Source organism: Oryza glaberrima, chromosome 9, assembly GCF_000147395.1.
Source record: "Oryza glaberrima chromosome 9, OglaRS2, whole genome shotgun sequence".
NCBI classification, from domain to species: domain Eukaryota; kingdom Viridiplantae; phylum Streptophyta; class Magnoliopsida; order Poales; family Poaceae; genus Oryza; species Oryza glaberrima.
The window spans coordinates 17,616,356-17,636,321 of record NC_068334.1 but is presented as its reverse complement, the minus strand read 5'-3'; the positions used below and the strand labels follow the sequence as shown (position 1 = coordinate 17,636,321).

At 47.8% G+C, this 19,966-nt stretch overlaps 4 protein-coding genes across 4 annotated transcripts; 1 reads left to right on the top strand and 3 right to left on the bottom strand.

The window, feature by feature from the left end:
• Positions 1-6,985: 6,985 nt before the first annotated feature.
• Positions 6,986-7,897, bottom strand: LOC127783558 (zinc finger A20 and AN1 domain-containing stress-associated protein 1). Its single transcript, XM_052310750.1, has one exon. The coding sequence runs from the start codon at positions 7,717-7,719 to the stop codon at positions 7,225-7,227; it is 495 nt and encodes a 164-aa protein (XP_052166710.1). The 5' UTR covers positions 7,720-7,897; the 3' UTR covers positions 6,986-7,224.
• A 5,005-nt stretch (positions 7,898-12,902) lies between these two features.
• LOC127784200 (uncharacterized) lies at positions 12,903-13,918 on the bottom strand. Its single transcript, XM_052311390.1, has one exon. The coding sequence runs from the start codon at positions 13,852-13,854 to the stop codon at positions 13,297-13,299; it is 558 nt and encodes a 185-aa protein (XP_052167350.1). The 5' UTR covers positions 13,855-13,918; the 3' UTR covers positions 12,903-13,296.
• A 352-nt stretch (positions 13,919-14,270) lies between these two features.
• On the top strand, positions 14,271-15,936 carry LOC127784811 (60S ribosomal protein L9). The gene is made up of 3 exons (XM_052312200.1): positions 14,271-14,728; positions 14,843-14,965; positions 15,708-15,936. Exons 1-3 carry the CDS (start codon positions 14,366-14,368, stop codon positions 15,792-15,794), a joined length of 573 nt encoding a protein of 190 aa, XP_052168160.1. The 5' UTR covers positions 14,271-14,365; the 3' UTR covers positions 15,795-15,936.
• LOC127784812 (uncharacterized) lies at positions 15,768-19,127 on the bottom strand. The gene is made up of 2 exons (XM_052312201.1): positions 18,790-19,127; positions 15,768-16,562 (listed from the first exon to the last, which is right to left on the bottom strand). The coding sequence occupies exons 1-2, from the start codon at positions 19,094-19,096 to the stop codon at positions 16,333-16,335; spliced, it is 537 nt and encodes a 178-aa protein (XP_052168161.1). The 5' UTR covers positions 19,097-19,127; the 3' UTR covers positions 15,768-16,332.
• Positions 19,128-19,966: the final 839 nt, after the last annotated feature.

The window sequence follows — 19,966 nt, the reverse complement described above, 5'->3', positions numbered from 1 at the left end:
AGACCAGTGACCCTATAACGATATAAGTCTACCCTATGAAGACCAAATAACCTGAATAGGCTGAAGAAGGGGAAGAAACCCTCGTAAATGTTTCTATCAAGGGGGTTATGCATGTAAGAGTTTGTGTAAGCAAATCCTAAGGTTAGTTAGCAAGGCTAAAAACCTACAAATAAATCCTAAGGATATGATGCAAGGGCATGTTGTGAAAAATTAATACCGTACACTTTACTGTTTTCGTCTATATTTTTAACATAAGTGTTTATCTTTTAACAGCCATATAGTTATTTAATGGTCCCTTCAACAAACTATACTGAACTTTTGAATTCTCTTGAACTATACCAGTTTACTGACTCAATACTTAATTCCTACGCGCTCAATAAGACTGATGATAACTACAATAACTGAAGTACTGAAAATTTACCGTCGCATTTTCAACCATACCTCTGGCTTGGGTTTTAGCATTTCTAAGATATTGTATCCGAGGGAAAAATGTGTAATTGTTTCTCTCTACCTCTAGTCAAGAAAATACATTGTTTGAAGATATCTTAAAATAAATCTGTCAAGATTTACATGAAAATCATATGGTGAATTTAAATTAAAAGCAGTTTAATATAGTACTATCATGTAGAGTTGTTTATTTGTGGAAGATTTGAAAACTAGCTTTATCACTTCAGCATGGAGTAAGTGGGTGGTGGATGCCGTTGGTCCACTCACTAATACGTGTGCATGATAAGCTAAATTATGTCAATTTTGTGCTGCTTATACCTCCTCCAATAAGAGTGAGTCAGCTAGCTCATAAATCTCCACATCAGCTTTTGTATGATGTGGAAGAAAGAGAAGATAAGGAGAGAAAATGCACTATCTCTTCTTTAAGAGCTAAGCTCCTAAAGAAAATGTGAGAGGAATTATAGAACCCAAAACATTTTAAACAATGTGCTATGAGACAATCGATTGGAGGGGTAGATTTGTTGTTGTCTCTTGTATAAGGTGAACAAGCATAACCTCATTAAAGGAGGCGTTACAAGAGAGATCATTTGGCGTGGAGCTCAAGGTGAGAAAGGTGAGCTTTACACGTGTGCACAGTATCAGCAACCGAAGAATTTTTTTTTTTTTTACAGTGACTCTACAAACAGGCACTTCACATAGTAGTATTCAAAACAAAATTTAAACTGCTGGTCATCAATCATATGATGCAACGGAACGGGCATATTCCAAATCGGATATCGTACGGGATTATCGAGAGACTTTGTGTTGCGATTGTGCATGACAAAAGATTATGATACCGATAGGACGAACCGTACCATTATATTGTGCTTGGGATGCTGCTCATGAGTCGTAGCTTGTGTTAATTTTGCATATTTGTACGATGTACCTAACGAATTTTGAATGCAAATTTACGAGCTAAATTAACTGGCCAGAGCAGAAACCGTCCTTCAGCGACTTCTGCACGTCGCCAATATTGACTTCGAGTCAAAATTTGATAGTACGAATTCGGTTTGATTAATGAGACAAAATAGAGTGCGATTGATGCTTCCCTCCTAACATGATAATATTTTGTTTAATGCTGAAATCAAGAAAGTGAAGGTCAAAACATATCTTTTCGTGAATCAGCCTTGTCTGTCGGTGCTTGTTTAGTTCGCGAAAAGAAAATTTTTAAGCGTCACATCGGATGTTTAACCGGATGTCGGAAGGGATTTTCGGATACAAATAAAAAAACTAATTTCATAACTCGCCTGAAAACCGCGAGACAAATCTTTTGAGCCTAATTAATCTGTCATTAGAACATATAGGTCACTGTAGCACTTATAGCTAATCATATGTACTAATTAGGATTAAAAGATTCGTCTCGTGATTTTCCCCATAACTGTGTAATTAGTTTTTTTAGTCTATATTTAATGCTCCATGCACATGTTCAAAGATCGAATGTGATGTTCTAGAAAAAATTTTTGGTGAACTAAACCAGGCCTTGTTTAGTTCATATGGTTAGCTTTACCTTTTGAAAGTGCTACTATCTTTTTGTGGTGAAGTTCGCTCCCATGGTGAGCTGCATGCATGTGACAGAAAAATCAGAATTGAAGTTGACATTGTGCTTACTGCTTACGTGCCACCAAATTACAGTGCTTAAATTCGGTTATAATTTAGAATAATCAGGGATCATATTGGCTTGCTTCAAACATGTCCAACAGAGAATTGAGCTTGAGTACTTGGACTGTAGTTTTTTTTTTTTTACTTTCATACAGATATTTATAGATTTCTTCAGTTAGTTCTTTCAAATGTGCAATACGAGGAGCAGTATACCATCAGTATGACAGTCATCAACTGGTGAGCTTGTATGGCAGAAATGGGTCCTATATAAATTGAATTACTAATTAATTTTAGCTGCAGTAGTGCCAGGGTACCACCTGGTCCACCAGTCTACCAGGAACACTGTTCGTCCGTAAACATGTGTGTGATAAAGAAGATACTCAGAGCCGTATTTATTTCAGTATGGCACAGGAGCCATCCAAAATGGCCTAAAATCCAGCGTCAAGTTGCAAACAAAAAGTATATATATTCAACTAAGTTTGCTGACAAAAACCAACATAACCATCAGGGAACATAAGTTTATATATGTTAAAGGGTGGGTGGTTCGTACTACAAAGACGGTGTACTTCTATGAAGAAAATCTTCATGGAGTCATGTTTAAGTTGAGTGTGTTAGCTACTTTTGTTCTCATTTGAGAGGAGGTTTGATTGCTAAGTGGCAGCAATACTAATTGCTCCAATTCTGTCGTTTCTGAAGATATATAATTCTTCGTGGAGCCCAGAGCCTGAATTTGAGGGTTGCCTTACATAAGCACATTATTGAATAACCAAGAAACCTGTCCCATGGTCAACAATTTGTATATCGACACTTCAACCAACAACCATAAACTCCAACAGTGCTAAGTTCAAAACGAGATAATGGGTAAATGGAGAACAGAGTTCCTGAAACACTACCTGATTACCTGCTATAAAATGGAATAGTCACTCCTAGTTCCTAGTGTTGCCTAACTCTAGAAAATCTTCATCCGCCGTCGATCGAGACAGGGACGGATGAAGCAATTTCCCAGGAATTAAACTATCTCCTATGAAATTCCTCCAAAATTTCTACGTTTCAAAGGAACCATGAGTGTGTGGACGGAGGACACCCGGCAGTTTCTGTTGTAGATCATCCCCTGAGTCGGGATGTGAGAAACATCACGTGGCATAGGCAAACCATCCTATCCAACACCATCTGCGCGGCACATGTATGATGAAATTATCAACAGTGAATCAGAGTGATGGTTTGGATGATGCTCTGAACTTGAGCCGTGGAGAGGGACCAGTTCTGGATGATCACTTTTCTTGATCAGGCGCCGGTCCGGTCAAGGCCTCGATCGCTCGTTTCGTTTGGTGGTTGTCTACCACTCATTACCAAAGCTCTGGGACGAGACCGAAAACTTCTTTGTTTTCTCCTGAAACAATGATTACCTGAAAGCAAGATTAGCTATAACAAACGTAACGTGGCTCCCTGGCTAATCAAAGCATATGGCGTCTTGTGCCGTTGTTGCTTCATGCCACTGTGCACGCAAAGGCCATTCCTTCCTGCCAAGGGATACCCAGCTGGGAATGTCTCTGACAGAAGAGAACCAAAATGGAGACGTGAATTCAGACGTAGTATCTGAACATGGAGAAGAATTGTGGATTTTGGTGTGTCTCTGCAGATGCAGAGACCGACAGATACACATATATACGTATAGGGATATGCTCAGTGTTCAGTGTTGTTGCCACCTGCCAATCCGTCAGGTTAACGATCCTTTTGGAAATTCCACCCGTGCATTCTTGTGTGACCGTGTGCGCGAATCATGCTCTGCTCCATTATTGGAGCTGAGCTTGGCGTTTGGCATCTTCCTGTTTATCTGCTTAACTTCGTCGTCACCTACTGGCTACTCACTCCCCCTAGTCTTTAACAAGTCGTAAAGCTGAATAGTTGCTAACATGTTAGCCCACACTGATGCAGGGGGTTAAGAGTATTCAAATCGGAGCTTGTCACCCATTTAACAATAGGTGTCTAACTTGGTCGGCCATTACACGGGAGTATTCTAGATCAAAGTGAGGTAATCAGCACTAAGTAATTTCATCAACACAAGAACAGATGCATCAACACAAGAACACATAGGGACATAGGATAGGAGGCCCTTTTTTGCAGCTCCTGGGTGCGTGATGAACCGATGATTAGTGAAGCTCAATTAGTAGCTCCTTGACCTTTGCCGCCAACGAACGCAGATTCAGGCATCGTTTCAGCCATAAGAGCCACTAAACTGAACAATACCACTTTTGTTCATATGGGAAGTTACTAAAGATCACCCCTGTGTGCGATCACATCAGAGAAGTGAAGTCACGTCACGTTGGATTGTGGCGCAGATTGCTTTATGCAAAAGCGTCTCACTCTCACACAAAAAGGGGGTCAAGGCCGACGCTTAGCTGTTCAACTCTTGGCGAGGGCGAGGCTTCAGATTAGATCGGATCAAAGATCAAGATCAGAACTACCGCGATGAACTGCTCTGCAACAACCGACAACCGCGGTTAATGTCCACAAGTTGTGTCAGCACTGTTCGGCGACGAAGCAGAAACGAACAACGATCCGTGCAGAGAGACGAGCGACGACACCACCGGCGCCGCGTGAATTCGCGGTAGCTAGGGATGGCAATCGGGTGCGACGGGTACGGGTAGTGCCTATTCATACCCGTGCCCATAAGATTATTTTTGTCCGTGGGTATACCCATTACTACATGACGGGTAAGGATGGTTTCCCATGCCCATCGCCCGTGGGCGCCTTGTGTCCGCGGGCGTGCCCGTTTACCCGCCACAACAAAAGTAGTGGAACAAAAAGTCTACAAGCTTTTAAATTCGATATCGAACTTAAAACATCAAATATTCTCTGCCTCGGTGTGGTGTCTCTCCTCTGACGGCGATAGAGTAAGAGGGAGAGATAATAAGGGAAATAAAAGGGAAACCGTAGAAAACAAAGAACGTGGCTTATGTATTCTAGTGGATTTTGCTTCTAGCCTACATGTAAGTTAGATTTCGCGGGTAAACGGGCAAAGCGGGCATGGGTAGTGATTACCCATACCCATGCCCATTTACCCATCGGGCATAGTTTTTAACCCAATAAAATACCTATAGGTATAAAATAGAGAACAAACCCAATTCTAATAGGATTTTTACCCACGGGTAAACGGGCAAACGGGCACAATTGCCATCCTAGCGGTAGCCGAGCCGGGGAAGCCGTGAGGCGCGACGAATCCGCGGGGGATGTGATCAGCCGACCGCCACCGATGGGCCGTGCGAAACGGCAAAAAAATGGGCGAAACGGCCGAGGCCGCGCGGGACGGGCCAGCGCTCGGTGGAGTTCGTGGAATTCACGGGATTTCACGGGGAATTTGGCCCGCGTGCGTGTGGGTTTACGAGGCCAGCCAAGCCAGCCCACCGTGGAAAGCTACTGGCTGGCTGGGTTGATGCCTTGATGGGTTACAAGTTTACAACGGTTGTTGGGTTTGGATTCTATAATCAGGAGGACGTGTCACTCCGTGTCCAGTTCTACTACTTTTTTCTCTTTGGAAGCGCAAGGTGCAAAGCATGTGTACTCTATCGTTCATGTCGTGACGCTATACAGGTCAAACATGGAGAATTGGAGATAAGAGATTATGGTGTTCTGACAGTACTTTTGTAGTCCATCTGCTCCCTGTTTGTTGATGGTGATTGTTGGTAAAGGTGATCTGGGTATACAGAAAATGATTCAGAAAAAGAAACACACACTAAAAGTTGCTGCTATGTTTCTTTTTTCCCTTCAGTTACTACCAACAACAGCTAAAAACACTTGCTCAAAAAAAACTGAAATTGAATTTGGCATCTAGATGATATTTAAAATTAAAATGTTCATTTTGAACTATGTGGATAATCTCAAGGAAATACTGATCTAACGGTGGAACAATTAACATTTTTTTTTTGCAAGGAACAATGAACATGATTGCCTGATTGGGAGGGAGTAAGAAAAGATAACATTGAACTTTCCTCACCAAAGACCTCGATGAGAATACCATGTGCTCATCCATTTTGCCCGTTCTCCGTACTGCCACATGAAGCACGCTAAACTCCATTTCAACAACAAAAAAGAATTAAGTAATGTAAACCTCAAGGGATCAGTTTCGGCACAAACAATAGAAAAGCCCAACTGGCAAAGCCAAATTAACGAGAAGAGAGAACTATATCACGAGAACTCTTGACTATTGATTGCGCATCACATCGAGCAGCCTAAGGAATCCTAATCATCATCATCTACAAGAACACAATTCGCCTACCATCACGTATACTCTATTGCTAACAGTTCGTGTTAGACCAAATAAAAAAATATAATCAGAAGTAATCAAAGACGAGTGAAGAACAGGTCAGAGTGAGACCACAACACTTGAGAGAAAGAAGACGACTGGCCATCACGAGCAGAGGATGTGGACGTGGCCATGTGAAGAGTCAGGCCGTGTGGCCTCCACGACAGCAACCCGTGTTCATGCACAAATCGCGCCGTATCTTTTACTACTCGCACATAATTTCTCCGCACAAAATGACTTATCTTTTTGTTGAGAAAAATGAAAAGTTTATTCTACTTGGGTAGTAGTACTATGTTGGCTGATCTTTTTTTTTTTTGCTCCCTTTTTAGCGGTTCATGAGAGATGCGCACGAATTGATGATTAGTTGCTTGGTTGGATGAATAATTTGCAGTTTACAAAGTGTGGAGAAAGGTTCCAGTTTGAGATGAACACGGAATGTGTCGGAACTGGAATTGGATGGATTGTTTATAGGGCAGCTACCAGCTACCAAGTGATTGCTAATCAAGCTACTCAATTCCATTCCTTTCATTTCAATGATTGAGCAATAACCATATGCCGAATAATTTTGTAAAAATGGAGCAGAAAGTGCGAGACAAATACACACCCAATCCATTTGTTCTTCGATTCTTTTTCCCTCAACCACCTCACATCACCATTATTGTTACACTATTCCTTTTCCACCACTTTTCCTCCCGTTTGCAATTAAAAAGAATAAAAAGGGAAAAACAATTGCGAGAAGAGAACAGCATAATAATAACATCCACACCTTCAATTCCCAATTTTTTTCTCCATTTCTTGCTAAAACAGTAGATTTTTTTTTTAATTTTGTTTGCCTCTCAGAACCTAACGATCTTGGCCGCGCGCACCACCGGGTTGTCCCTGGCGATGGCGTCCCTCGCCGCCGACTTGTAGTCGTAGCTGCAGCCGTGGCGGTCGGAGTACCGGTGCTCGCCGCAGAACAGGTGGCCGCACCGGCACCGGAACCCGGTGAGGCCGACACGCTTCCGGCACCTGGAGCACCGGTTCACCGCCGACGTCTTGGCGACGGGCGCCGGCGCCGTCGCGAGCGCGGAGGCCATCTCCTCCACAGGCGGTGGGAGAGGAGCCTGAGGCTCAACCAGCGGCGCCGCCGGCCTCGGCGGCTGCTTGTCGAGCACCGGTGACGACAAAGAAGACGGCGACGAGGTGGACGCCGTGGCCGCCAAGAAGCAGTTCTGGCAGAGGTTCTGCGTGGCCGGGTTGCCCGGGAATCCGCAGCTGTTGGCGCACAGCGTGATCTCCGGCGCCCTGAGCTCCGTCGGCTCCTGATCCTTCTTGTCGCGCTGCGCCATCGTCAATAACCAAAAAAGAATCCCCCTCTTGGTCTCAGGCTCTCTCAGCAGGCTGAGGATTCCGCTCGCGGTTTGGGTTTGCTGTGTGATGAGGATTGCAGGAGAGATCGAGGAGAGGATTTGATCGGGAATGGCGGCGAGGCAGGGGGGCTTTTTATGGACGCGGAGGCGCAGCGTGTGTGGGGGGTGGGGGCAGCGACCTGCCGCGCGGGCGCGTGTTATTTCCGGTATTGGCCTCGTTGGCGTGGCGCGGGGGGGGAGTGGGGTTGGCGCGGCGGCGACGCGGCCCTCGGTTTCACGGGTGGATTCCGCAGCCAAAAAAGCGGTAAACGGCGTGCACGGCCGTTGGGTCGGTCGCCTCGCCTCTCCCACGGGCGTAGTACTACGGTAGAATCGTCACGGCGGAACGTGACATGCCGCCACTCGTGGCTCGCTGCCGGCCACAGTTCGGCGCAGGGAGTGGAGGAGCTGGATCCAGATGGGTAGCCGTGGCTCACTGGCTCCTGTGACCGTGTACTGGATGAGTAGTACAGTGGAGCTATCGTTCCGCTTATTTCATAAATAAACGAAATGACATATTTACAAACGAAAAATAATTTATAAATAAAATTTTTATATATGTATTCTTAACGATCTAAAAAATAAAAGATGAAAGATAAATTTTAATGAAAAGACTTAAAATTAGCTTTAAATTTAAGATTAAAAATTTAAATTTTAAGTACAAGTATAAACGAAAAGGTGAGGCCCTAAGCGTGTGGAGGCGTGTGGGTGGAACGGTCTTTTTCCCCGTAAGATATGTGGTGTTTTTAGGACACGGGACCCGGGCAAGTAGCCAAGTAGCCCACCCCGCGGGGAGAGATATGCTCGACCGAAAGAGGAGGGGAGGGGGTGGAAAACGGGAAAGCAAAGAACCGGGGCAAAGCGGTAAACCAAACCATCGGCAAGCCGCATCGCCGTCTCGGGTCGGGTAAGCAAAGCTCTCGTTCTAGCTGGGAATTGGAAGTTGGAACCCGTCGTCGTCCTCGGCCTCTCGACCCGTCGCGTGGCGTGGTGCGGCGTGCCCCCGTTCACCGCACGTTCTCGTTCTGCCGATCTGCCTGACGCCGCGATGAGAAAAATTAAGGAAAAGATCCCCCCTTTCTGCTGCTGCTGCCGTGGAGCTCTCCTCGCGTCGCTTTCCGCCCGCTGAGCTGTCTGGATTAGCATGGCCATTCCTTTCCTTCCGGCCGGCCTCCCCCCCCCCCCCCCCCCCCCCTCTTCTTTTCTCCCCCTCCCTCCCTATGTAGACCGTGCCCATGTCACTGTCACACATACGTACGTACACACTCAAAAGCCAAATTGCAATCCGAGAATTGAGAATACTAAATCACGGCCTCTCTCTCTGTATATGATATATGCATCGGCTGTACGCATGTCGACATGGAGAAGGACGATTCGTGGACCGGTTTTGGTCCAGCTACGTACGCAATACATTGCCCCGTACATACGCGCCGCGCAGCCACGCGCTGATGGCGTTTTCATGTGAAATCACGGCGTAGTTTGTTGCCCGATTTTACAGGGAAACTTCACGGCCTCGCTGAGCTTAACTCGTCCTGAATTAACAAAGTACAAGGCGGCCAACCACGAGGAGACACGCGAACCGGAGCGCACGAAGAGAATCCCCGGATAAGCGGATTCCCTTTGCCCCAGAGAGGACGGAAAAGACGCCGGAACAGCACGCGCGACGCCACGCGAGAGACGGAGCGAACCGAAACTTTCCCCACATGAGTACATTGACAATTCGGCAACCGATCGATTGATCGATCACCTCACCCGATCGAATCGAATTGGGGTAAAGGAGAGCGAGGAAAATATGCCGGAATGCGCGAAATATCTCTCTGCCCTTGGATAGGTAGCAGCAAAAGCAGGAATGGATGGATGGATGATCCGTCGGGTACTTTGGATAGAGCATTGGAGCTAACTTGCAGAGGTTGGAAGATGCATGGTCGTGATCATATGATCAATTGATCATTCAGGGGAAGCTTAATTGCGCACGCTGCCGACAACGGGTCGACCGGCAGCCGGCCGGCCGGCCGCCCAATCGATCGACCGGCAACCAACTCGACCAATGATTTGTCCTGCCGATATATATACACGTAATTGTTCGGCTAATCATGAGCTACGAACGAACCGGGCTGTTGACGAACACATGTTATATATACCTACATCATAATTCGATGTTAATTGAGCTTAATTCGGTCCCTCAAAAATAACCTAAGATGCTTAATGCTTAATCCTTCATGGTTTCCATTGAATTAGCTGTTCCCTGGAAAATTGAAGTCGGCGTGGAATAATATCCATGGTATAAAGGCATCGAAAGGCTGGACCATTGCTCAAAAGGATGAGGTCGAGTACCGCTCAAGTGACTGACAGGTCAATGAGCTAGTACCAGATAACTAGCTGCAGGTATAACTTTTGAAAGCCGCCTTGGCTGGCTGTACCAATCCTTTACCGGAAGCACGAGAACCAGGAAAACCACATCCAACCGAAGATATCAACAGGACTGTATATTACTGCCGCAACACGTCACCGTCCGTCTTGCGGGCAACAGAGAGCGTCAGCGTCGGTGTGTCCGTTCCAGTTTGCAGACCGACTTGATATTTCGATTGGCTTTGGATTGCTATCCCTTGACCCTAGAATCACCTTTGCCAAGTGCTCCTTTTTCGCTCATAAAGTTCCAGTTCAGGATGATGCTACTAGTGGCTTTGCACTTCAGGAGTTTACTACATAATTGTTTGTGGAGTTTAGACGTGGCGATTGTGGGTGGATGGCCGGCAGCTGGTGTGATATCCTCCGTCGAACGGCGGCGGCTGTGATCGAACCCGGCGGCGACGCTGCGCTTCACACGTGTGTGACGCTCGCCACCGCGTGTCTCCCGGCCACTCAGCACGAGCGCCAGCCCAGCACGGGACAGTTCAGGGTCGCACACGCGTCGAGCCGTCAACCTTCGTTTACTCGCTCCCGGGGCCGATGTCCGCTTCCGGACGACGCCGGTTTGACCGCACCTTCCGGCTTCCAGGAGAGTCGCCGTGATGCCCGCGTGCGCGTTTTGCAGATTGGGCCGCGTAGGGGACACGCTGAAAACTGGGCTGCCTTTTTTGGTCCAACGTGAAAGGAAAAAGTACACCGAAGGTCCCTCAACCTGTCACCGAGATATCGAGAGTCATAAAACCATAAAACCATCCTCGAACCATAAAACCCGATATCGAGAGTCCCTTAACTTACCAGTATTTCACACAGTTTTATCCTACGTGGTACTGGTTTTGTCCACCGTGGCGCTTTAACCTTGGTCTTCGTCGCTGTCACCAGCGCCACGCGAAGCTGGCGCCTGGCGGGACGGAGTGGGGCGGCGGTGAGCAGACGCGCGGGCGGAGTGGCGGCACCCGAAGCTGACGGGGTGGCGGAGCCAAGCGGAGGACGCCAGCCTCGTTGTCGTCATCTTCCGACGTAGGGAGGAGGCGCGGGAGCTGGAGCCGGAGGAGGGGCTCCGCTAGAAGCCGCTACTGTAGAACCGGGAGCACATGATATCGAACATTGATGCGGCAGTCGACGCCACCTCGTCGTCCATCATATCGAACATTGATGCGGCCGCGATAATCGCCTTGGCGCTCCCCGAGAGCGACTCGTCCGGGGCGGCCCTCCTCTTGCCCCCTCATGTAGCCCCACCGCCCCCTGCGGCGGCCTCGACTCTTGCGCCGCCGCTTCATGACTCACCGCATGACGCCAGCAGGGAGCCTGACGGTGACGAGGAGCAGGATCGCTGCTCCCTTCCTCCTCCTCTCTCCCTCTTGTCTGGGGAGGGCGGCCAGTAGCGGTCGACTTCGTCCTCGACCTCGCCGGCGGCGGCGAGCTGTTCTCCCTGCCGGCGGAGAAGGATGGAGAAGGCAGTGGAGCGGCACCGCCCGGGCCGCTGCTTCCCCTGCCGCCGCCGCCCGCCCGCGCGCCGCTCCGCCGCCCGCCGCCTACACGCCGCTCCTCCCCCGCCGCTTGCGCTCGCCGGCCGTCCCCCGTGCAGCTGCTTCCCCGCCCCCGCGCGCGCCCGCAACCACCTCCGCCTTCGCCACTAAAGCCGCCATCGTCGTCGTCTACTTGTCTTCATCCACCCCAAAATGTCGTCGCACCTAGACGGGCACCGCCGTGTAGCCACCCCTTTCCCCTCGGGCGCCGACCGCCGCGCCACGGCGATGCGCCGGTGTTGATGAAAAACACGAGGCCTGGGTCGTTAACAGCCGGCCATCACCCAATCGGAGCCGATGCCGCCGCTGGCGCCCCCTCCAATTGGCGCCCCGTCCTTCTCCTCCCGGCGCCACTCCCTTCCCTCCCTCGTCCGCCCGGCGCCACCTCGATTCCTCCCCTCTGCGCCGTCTCCCGGCCGCGCTGCCAAGCCGCCGCGCCTCGCAGCCTCTCTCCTCCTGCGTGCAACCGCGCCGCCACCAGGCTCCCTCTCCTTGCCGCCAAGCTCTCCCCCTTCCACGCTGCCGGCCCCTCTTCCCCACCGCCGCCGCCCATCACCTGCGTCGCTGGCGCCCTTCCTCTGCTGCGCGCGTGTGACGGCGTGAGGAGGAAAAAAAAAGGCAGAGAGAGAGAACGGCGAAGTGAAGAAACAGAGAGAAAGAGACAAAATAAAACAAGAAAGAACAGAAAAAGGAAGTGGGACCCCCCTTGACTCCTCCCCGTGAAGGAGAAAGTACACCAAGGGAGAGATGTGACGTGACAGTCTGACACGTGGGTCTATACTGACTCAGCTGCCACGTAGAATAAAAATGGGCTCAAAACCACCGAATGAGCTATTGTAACCGGTTTTGGTAAGTTAAGGAACCCTTGATATTGGTTTTGCGGTTCGAGGACGTTTTTTATCTCGGTGACAAGTTGAGGGACCCTCGGTGTACTTTTCCCAACGTGAAATGGGTGGTATCATGATGGGCTGTTCAATCTGTCGATATTTATGGGCTGAATTAGGCTTACAGGCTTAGGGCAAGCCGAATTTCGTGGGCTATTATGGCAGCTTTTCTCGTGCACAAATATGGATCTTTATTTGGCCCACCGCGACCCCACGGCATAACGAAACAGGCAGAGCCCCTGGAAAGATTTCAGCAATACCTGTTCAGACGACGACGTCTGCTCTGTTGTTCGATTTCCGTCCGCATATTCGTCGTGTGATCGTGTCCACGCCTGGAGTTTTCTGGCACAGGCCGCGCTCTTCTCACCTCAGCCTCAGGACTCAGGTGATCGTGTCAACGTCCGGAGCTCTCAGGCGATCGTGTCTCACTTCACAGGTTGACAGGTCGGCGCATTCGATGCCGTTCCAAACGCAGAAAATTTAGAGAAACATCTCGGGACAGAGCGGCGCTCCCACGCGTGGAATCCCGCAGATGTAAAACTTCGTTACAATTTACAGTGTTCGCAACATCAAGAAACGACATTTTTTCATTCGAAAATGCTGCAAATCTGCAACTGGCAATCTCTAGACAAATCCTTTCCCTTTCGATGCCGAAGCAGAATTGAAGTTTGAGAATGTTCTTCGTCTAGACCGAGCAGTCAGTGATCTGCAAGCGCGAGGCGTTCACAGATCGTCTCGACGACCTCCCTCCCCTGGGACGCGTTCTGCATGAACCTCTCCGCGCACCGCCGCTCCACCATCTCGGCCGCCCAGGCCGCCACGGCGGCGAGCGGCGCGCACCGGATGCTCGTCTCCTGCCGGAACAGCGTCCACTCGTCGGGCCGCTCCGGGTGCGGGCGGTAGCTGCAGGTCTCCTCGACGTGCACCAGCGCCCGGAGGTTGGCGTTGCGGGAGACCACCCGCATGGCCCGCGCGGGCCCGTCCACGGTGGTGTGCTCGACGCAGAGCACCACGTCGGCGGCGGCGACGAGGCCGCGGAGGAGGAGCGGGAGCGGCGGCGCCCGCCCCGCGATGGCCCGCACGGCGTCGATGCGCCCCGATCCAGCGTCGACGCGGCGGGACAGCGTGTGCACCTCGAGGATGTGCGACAGCGGCGCCGCCCGCGCGTCCGCGTCCGTGAACTTGCGCCACGCCGCCGCGGTCACCCGGTGCCACGGGTGGCGGTACACGTGCTCCTGCGTGCACGAGACCACCATGCCGGCCGGCCGGCCGCCGCTTGCCTGTGCGCGCGCGCGTCGCGTCGCGCCGAGATCGAGCGAGGCTAGCGAGAGCGATTTCGACAGCAACTGCAGCGAAATAATGGGAATATGAGTGTGTGTGGACTCCGGACTCCGGAGGAAGAGAGGAATATTCGAGTTCCACGGGGAATTAAACCCATTATTTTGGGCTCAATTTGCTTGGACTACAAAGCTACCAGACCTGCAGCCCAGCGCATCTACAGATGGGCCAAATTTTGACATACTTCTTAGTGGGCCTAAGAATTCATGAATTGGGGCCGGCCTAAGGCCAGCAGCCCAGTGAGTCATCACCTCGCGACCTAATGTCTCGATCCAACGGCGGAGATCAAAACCCTAACCTGCGCCATCGTCGACTATATTAAAAGCCCACTACTCCCCGCGCCGCCGCCCTTCTCTCGAGCAAGCACCCAAACCCTCCCCTCTACCCCGCCGCCGCCGCCGAGGAAGGGGCAAGAGGAAGCCGGCGAAGATGAAGACCATCCTGGCGTCCGAGACGATGGAGATCCCGGAGGGGGTGACGGTGCAGGTCGCCGCGAAGGTGGTGACGGTGGAGGGCCCCCGCGGGAAGCTGACCCGCAACTTCAAGCACCTCAACCTCGACTTCCAGCTGCTGGAGGGCGGCCGCAAGCTGCAGGTGGACGCGTGGTTCGGCACCCGCCGCACCATGGCCGCCATCCGCACAGCCATCTCCCACGTCCAGAACCTCATCACCGGCGTCACCAAGGGCTACCGCTACAAGATGCGCTTCGTCTACGCTCACTTCCCCATCAACGCCTCCATCACCAACTCCAACACCGCCATCGAGATCAGGAACTTCTTGGGCGAGAAGAAGGTAAGAAACCCACCTTTGGATCACTTCCATTTGCCCGCTGTTCGTGGATCATCCTAGATCTCCCCCACAGATCTCTCAAATCTGATGCGTATTTCTGTATGCTTTGTGTTTCAGGTGAGGAAGGTTGACATGCTCGAGGGGGTGACCATCTTGCGGTCGGAGAAGGTGAAGGACGAGCTCGTCCTCGACGGCAACGACATCGAGCTCGTCTCTCGCTCAGCAGCCCTCATCAACCAGGTGAATGATATGATCCCGTTTCTTCTCCCTATAGATTGGAGATTTCCTGGTCTTCTAATACTGATATGATGCAATATAACCTAATTAGTCCTGATCTTTGCATGTGTTATGTACTCACATTGCCATGGTTGTAGGAATTAGTTCTCTTTGCTCCAATGATATATCTAGGGCTGTAATTGTTTAACAAGTCATGCCTGCCTGCTTGTTTCCGTTGTTTGCTGCTTAAGGTTATATGTTGAAACTGCTAAGGCGGCATGATGTTCTATGTCTTAGTTTGATCATTGGCAGTTGTGAATGTCATTATTTACAGTGCTCTACTTAGGTTTTAATAACCATTTCACCATCTGTCTGTTAACTAGTTATGTCTAGTACTGAAGTTACGTTAACACATTTGTGACGAACAAATCCATTTCTTGAACAACCAAGATCCCTTTTGTAGTTGGGCTAATTGGCATTGCTCAGTTCTTGGTTTGGAAACCATGAGTGGTGTCGGTGCTCAGGGTACAGTTTGTTATCCACTGTCTGATCCCTATTTGAATTTGGCGTCTGCACAACACCATGATTATACATCAAACCTTTTCGCCAATGTGATTTATCTTCTATTTTTTGGTTCGTCTAGCACTCTTTTTTCCATGCTTTCAGTGAGACAAGATATTTTATCAATTATCGTGTGTTTTGCTCTTGTTGATTTGTTTGTGCACTTGTTGTGTTGTTGACCAAAATTCCCTTTGCTTGTAAACAGAAATGCCACGTGAAGAACAAGGATATCAGGAAGTTCTTGGATGGTATCTACGTGAGCGACAAGGCTACCATCACAGAGGATGCGTAAACTCCTATCTTCACCTAGTATCATGAAGTGCTGTTTCTGTCTCCCGTGTTTGATCATCCTCTGAGTTGCAATTTTCTGAGAGACTGAATTTTGTAATGGTGGGTTATTTAGGATGTAATGGAGCATGGTATCTTATCCTACATATTGTTTCTGTTTGCGATTATGAAGTCTATTTATCATCCCCTAAAGACAGTTTACTGGAAGCATTCGTGGTTAGATAAACAGCATAATGCTACTTAAAAGTGTGAGCTGGTATGTTTTCCCCTGCGTATGATGGATTGCAAACTGGAGTAGTTTTTCCCCTGCCCTTCCACTGTTACTGGAAGCAGCGGTTAGTTTCGAGACATTGGCTTATCTGGTCATAAGAGGATTCCATTGTTAGCATCATGGATGCATGTGTGATTTAGTGCAGCAATTCATTTGATTAGCACACTCCGCACCACTGATCTGACACTGACGTACAGAATCAACATTGCGAATGCTTTTTGGGGACTTGTGGTTGCCTCTCACATTCTCGCTGTACTTAAGAGAGAGTGCGTTAGTAGAGGGTGAAACCGTCGTCGTAGGAGACGTGGCGTCCGCGGCGGCAGGGCGGCGCGCCCTCGTCGCGCTCCTGGCAGCAGCTCCACCTCCCCTTCCAGTTGTCTCTCCCGGTGTTTGGGCGACTCCCCCTGTCGTTCCACCTGTACACGATCACCCCGCTCTTGTCGCTCCATTCGCCGTCGATCCCCTGGTGCGGCGGCGACAGCGAGAACAACCCCTTCTCCCCTGCAAACCCGTCAAAAGATAGATTTAAGTCTTATTTAACAGTAACTAGCTGGGTGGCCCGTGCAATTGTGCGGCTAGCACCCAAACAAAATCATGTATTTTTTTAAGTATGATTTTACTTAAAATTTATTAAATAGCTATCTCATTGTCTTAAGACTTTGAAAGATCAAACCTTATCATCTCCGTGTTTCTAATTATATATTTTTTAAAAGTCACATTAGTTGTCATCTCCTTCTTTATTTGCTTGCCCGATCTACCACAATTTCTATTCATTCTCCACGGAACCTTTAAAAATTGGATCTTATATTTTTTTAGAGTTTATTGTCATTTTGGGTTTCGTTTTTATAATTTCTAGATGTCCCGTCAAACGTTGCCATTATACTCCTCTACGGCCCGGCCACTGTCTTCTCTTTATTGCCATTGAGATTTTAAAAATCGAACATAATTATCGTTTTGATTCATTTTTACTTTCTAGAAGTCCCGCCAAACCGTCAGCGGCTTTGCCATTTTACTCCTCTACCGCTCGCCCGTTGCCTCCCTCTTTTTTTTTGTCATTGAGATTTTAAAATCAAACATGATTATCATTGGTTTTTTTTTTTTACTTTTTAAGAAGTTCTGAACCTTTAAAAATTTGACCTTATAGTTTTTAGAGTTTATTATCTAGTTGGGTTTCATTTTTTATAATTTTTAGAAATCCCATCAAACGATGTCACTATGCTCCTCTACGGTCCGTCCGCCGCCTACTCTTTATTGTCATTGTGATTCTAAAATTCGAACATAACTATTCATTTTTTATTTTCTAGAAGTCTTGTCAACCGTTGGTGGCTCTGCAACTATACTCCTATACACCCCGCCCACTGCTTCTCCTTTTTATTGTCATTGAGATTTTAAAAATTGAATATTATTATCAATGGGGTTTATTTTTTTTTTACTTTCTAGAAGTCCCGGTAACCGCCTTGCTCGTTTGCTTCACGGCCTACATGTCGTCCCTCCTTTTAATCGTCATTAGTATTATATTTGGTGTTTTATTAACGGTTTTTATATGTCGTATCAATCGCCACCACTCTACTCCTTTATAGGTCTGTTACTTAATTTATCCATGTGTTTTAGATGGTTTTTTCTTTCAATAGTCTTTATTTTATCATAAATTTTAGTTATTTATAAACTGTATTCATAATTGAAATCTTATTTTTCTTTTTCTAATTTGAGAATTTATTTTTTTCCAAATTTTAATTAATACCATATTGTGTTATTTTAATATTTTTATTTTTTATTTTCAATTTTAGTTGTTTCAAAATTGTATTCCGAACTCTCTTTTAGTTTTTCTAGTTTTGGATATTATTTTATTTTTTATTCTGAATTTTAATTAATGTCGTATTGGGTTCTTATTTCGATCCTTCTTTCAATATTGCTTATTTTTAATTCCGAATTTCAGCTAATTTTAAATTGTATTTCTACTTGAACTCTTTTTTTTCCAATTTCAGATTTTATTTTTATTTTAATTCTGAATTTTAATTAATCTCGTTTTGAGTTCTTATATGGACTCTTCTTTTAATATTCCTTATTTTTAATTCCATATTTTAGCTATTTTTAAATTGCATTCCTACTTGGATTATCCTTTTCTTTTCTAATTTTTGTTTTTATTTTGAATTTTGACTAATCTCGTATTGGGTTCTCATATGGAAACTTCTTTCAATATTGCTTATTTTTAATTCTGAATTTCAGCTATTTCTAAATTGTATTTCTACTTGGACTCTTCTTTTCTTTTCTAATTTTGGATTTTATTTTATTTTTATTTTTATTAATCTCATATTGGGTTCTTATTTGGAAACTTCTTTCAATATTGCTTATTTTTAATTCTGAATTTCAGATATTTTTAAATTGTATTTCTACTTGGACTCTACTTTTCGTTTTCTTCTTTTTTCTCTGATTAATGTGAAAATTTCTAACCCCCACAGGGAACGTGGTGACTCCTTTCAAAGCTGTTTTAATAATATAATAGATACTTATATTTACAGCTAATTATTATTTCAGTGCTATATAATGTATATTTATATAAGGTCATTTCGTTAATTTCAAAATACGTCGATCTAATCATTTGAAGATGCTTAGAAGTGTTAAAATGTTGTGGGCGTCTATCCAAAATGTCGACACACTTCACACTACACTAGCCCAAGATAGCCACGAACCGGAGAAAGAAGAAGATATTTATCGCGAGGTTGGTTACCTGTGACGTGGCCGTGGAAGGCGCAGTCGGTGGGGGAGTTGTCCTCGTCGAGATACAGGCTCCCGCACCGCAGGCATCGCTTCCTATCCTTCTCCTCGCTCCGACTGCCCTGCTCCACCGCAGCCGCTGCTGCCGCGGCCGCGCCGTCGCCTGGAGACGCGCCGATCCGCGCCGTCGCAGGCCGACACGGCAGTGCCGCGGCGTTCCGGTGGCGAGACGGCCCGCGCGGCGGCAGTACCGGCACCGTGCGGGTTGGTGCGAGAGCTGGGCTCGCCGCCATGGCGTGATGAGGCGACGGGATTGGCATCTTGTGCTAATGGAGCTCGCACTCCACACACACACACAGACATTCCCGCTGAGAATTGCTGCCTCTTTTCAGGTTGTGGCTTGGGGGTAATGGGCCAAATACAAACGGCCCAAAATACACTGGACGACGTAGTAGTGATGCAGGGGAAGAGATCTGGCCCAAATTGAAACTAGCGATGTGAGTAGTGCCGTACCCGTACTGCCATGTCTCTCTCCACGCCAAGGACGGCAGGACGCCAGGACCAGGAGAGTACAAGCAACTTCCTTGTGATTTTTGAACCAACCCTAATAATCTCCACGTTTTTTCTAGTAGTACAGTACATAGGTAGTACTTACAGTCAGTCGTTGACGTGCTAATAACGGTGGCTATCACGCAGTGTCATCATGGTCCTCATCACGCAGTGGAGGTGGTCCAAACATGTATCATAAGCATCATTCAGAAAACTCTGAAGAAACTGCGATTAGTTACAGCTCGCCGACGACGACGGGCGAGCTTCCGTCCGTCCGTCCGGCCGCGGTCGCAGAGCAGAGCAGGGAGGGAAGCTGCTGACTTCGCCGCGCTGCGTCGCGTTCGGTTCTTGCCAGCCTTCCCAAGTTGGTTCCTGTCAGCTTTTTCCTCGCGGCCTCTGAGCCTCTCTCTCGGTCATCATCCTTCAGCTCCTGCGGCTTTGCTGACTGGAGTTGCTCCAACTGTTTGTTTACAGTTTTGACTCATGGTCTCCACATTTACATCGGCGGCTAGAACACGCACATTTCACTCTCTCAAGAACTTTTCACCCTATCACATTAAATATTTGTACACATGTATGGAGTATTAAATATAGATAAAAAACTACTCCCTCTGGTTCTATATTAATTGACGTTTTGGACA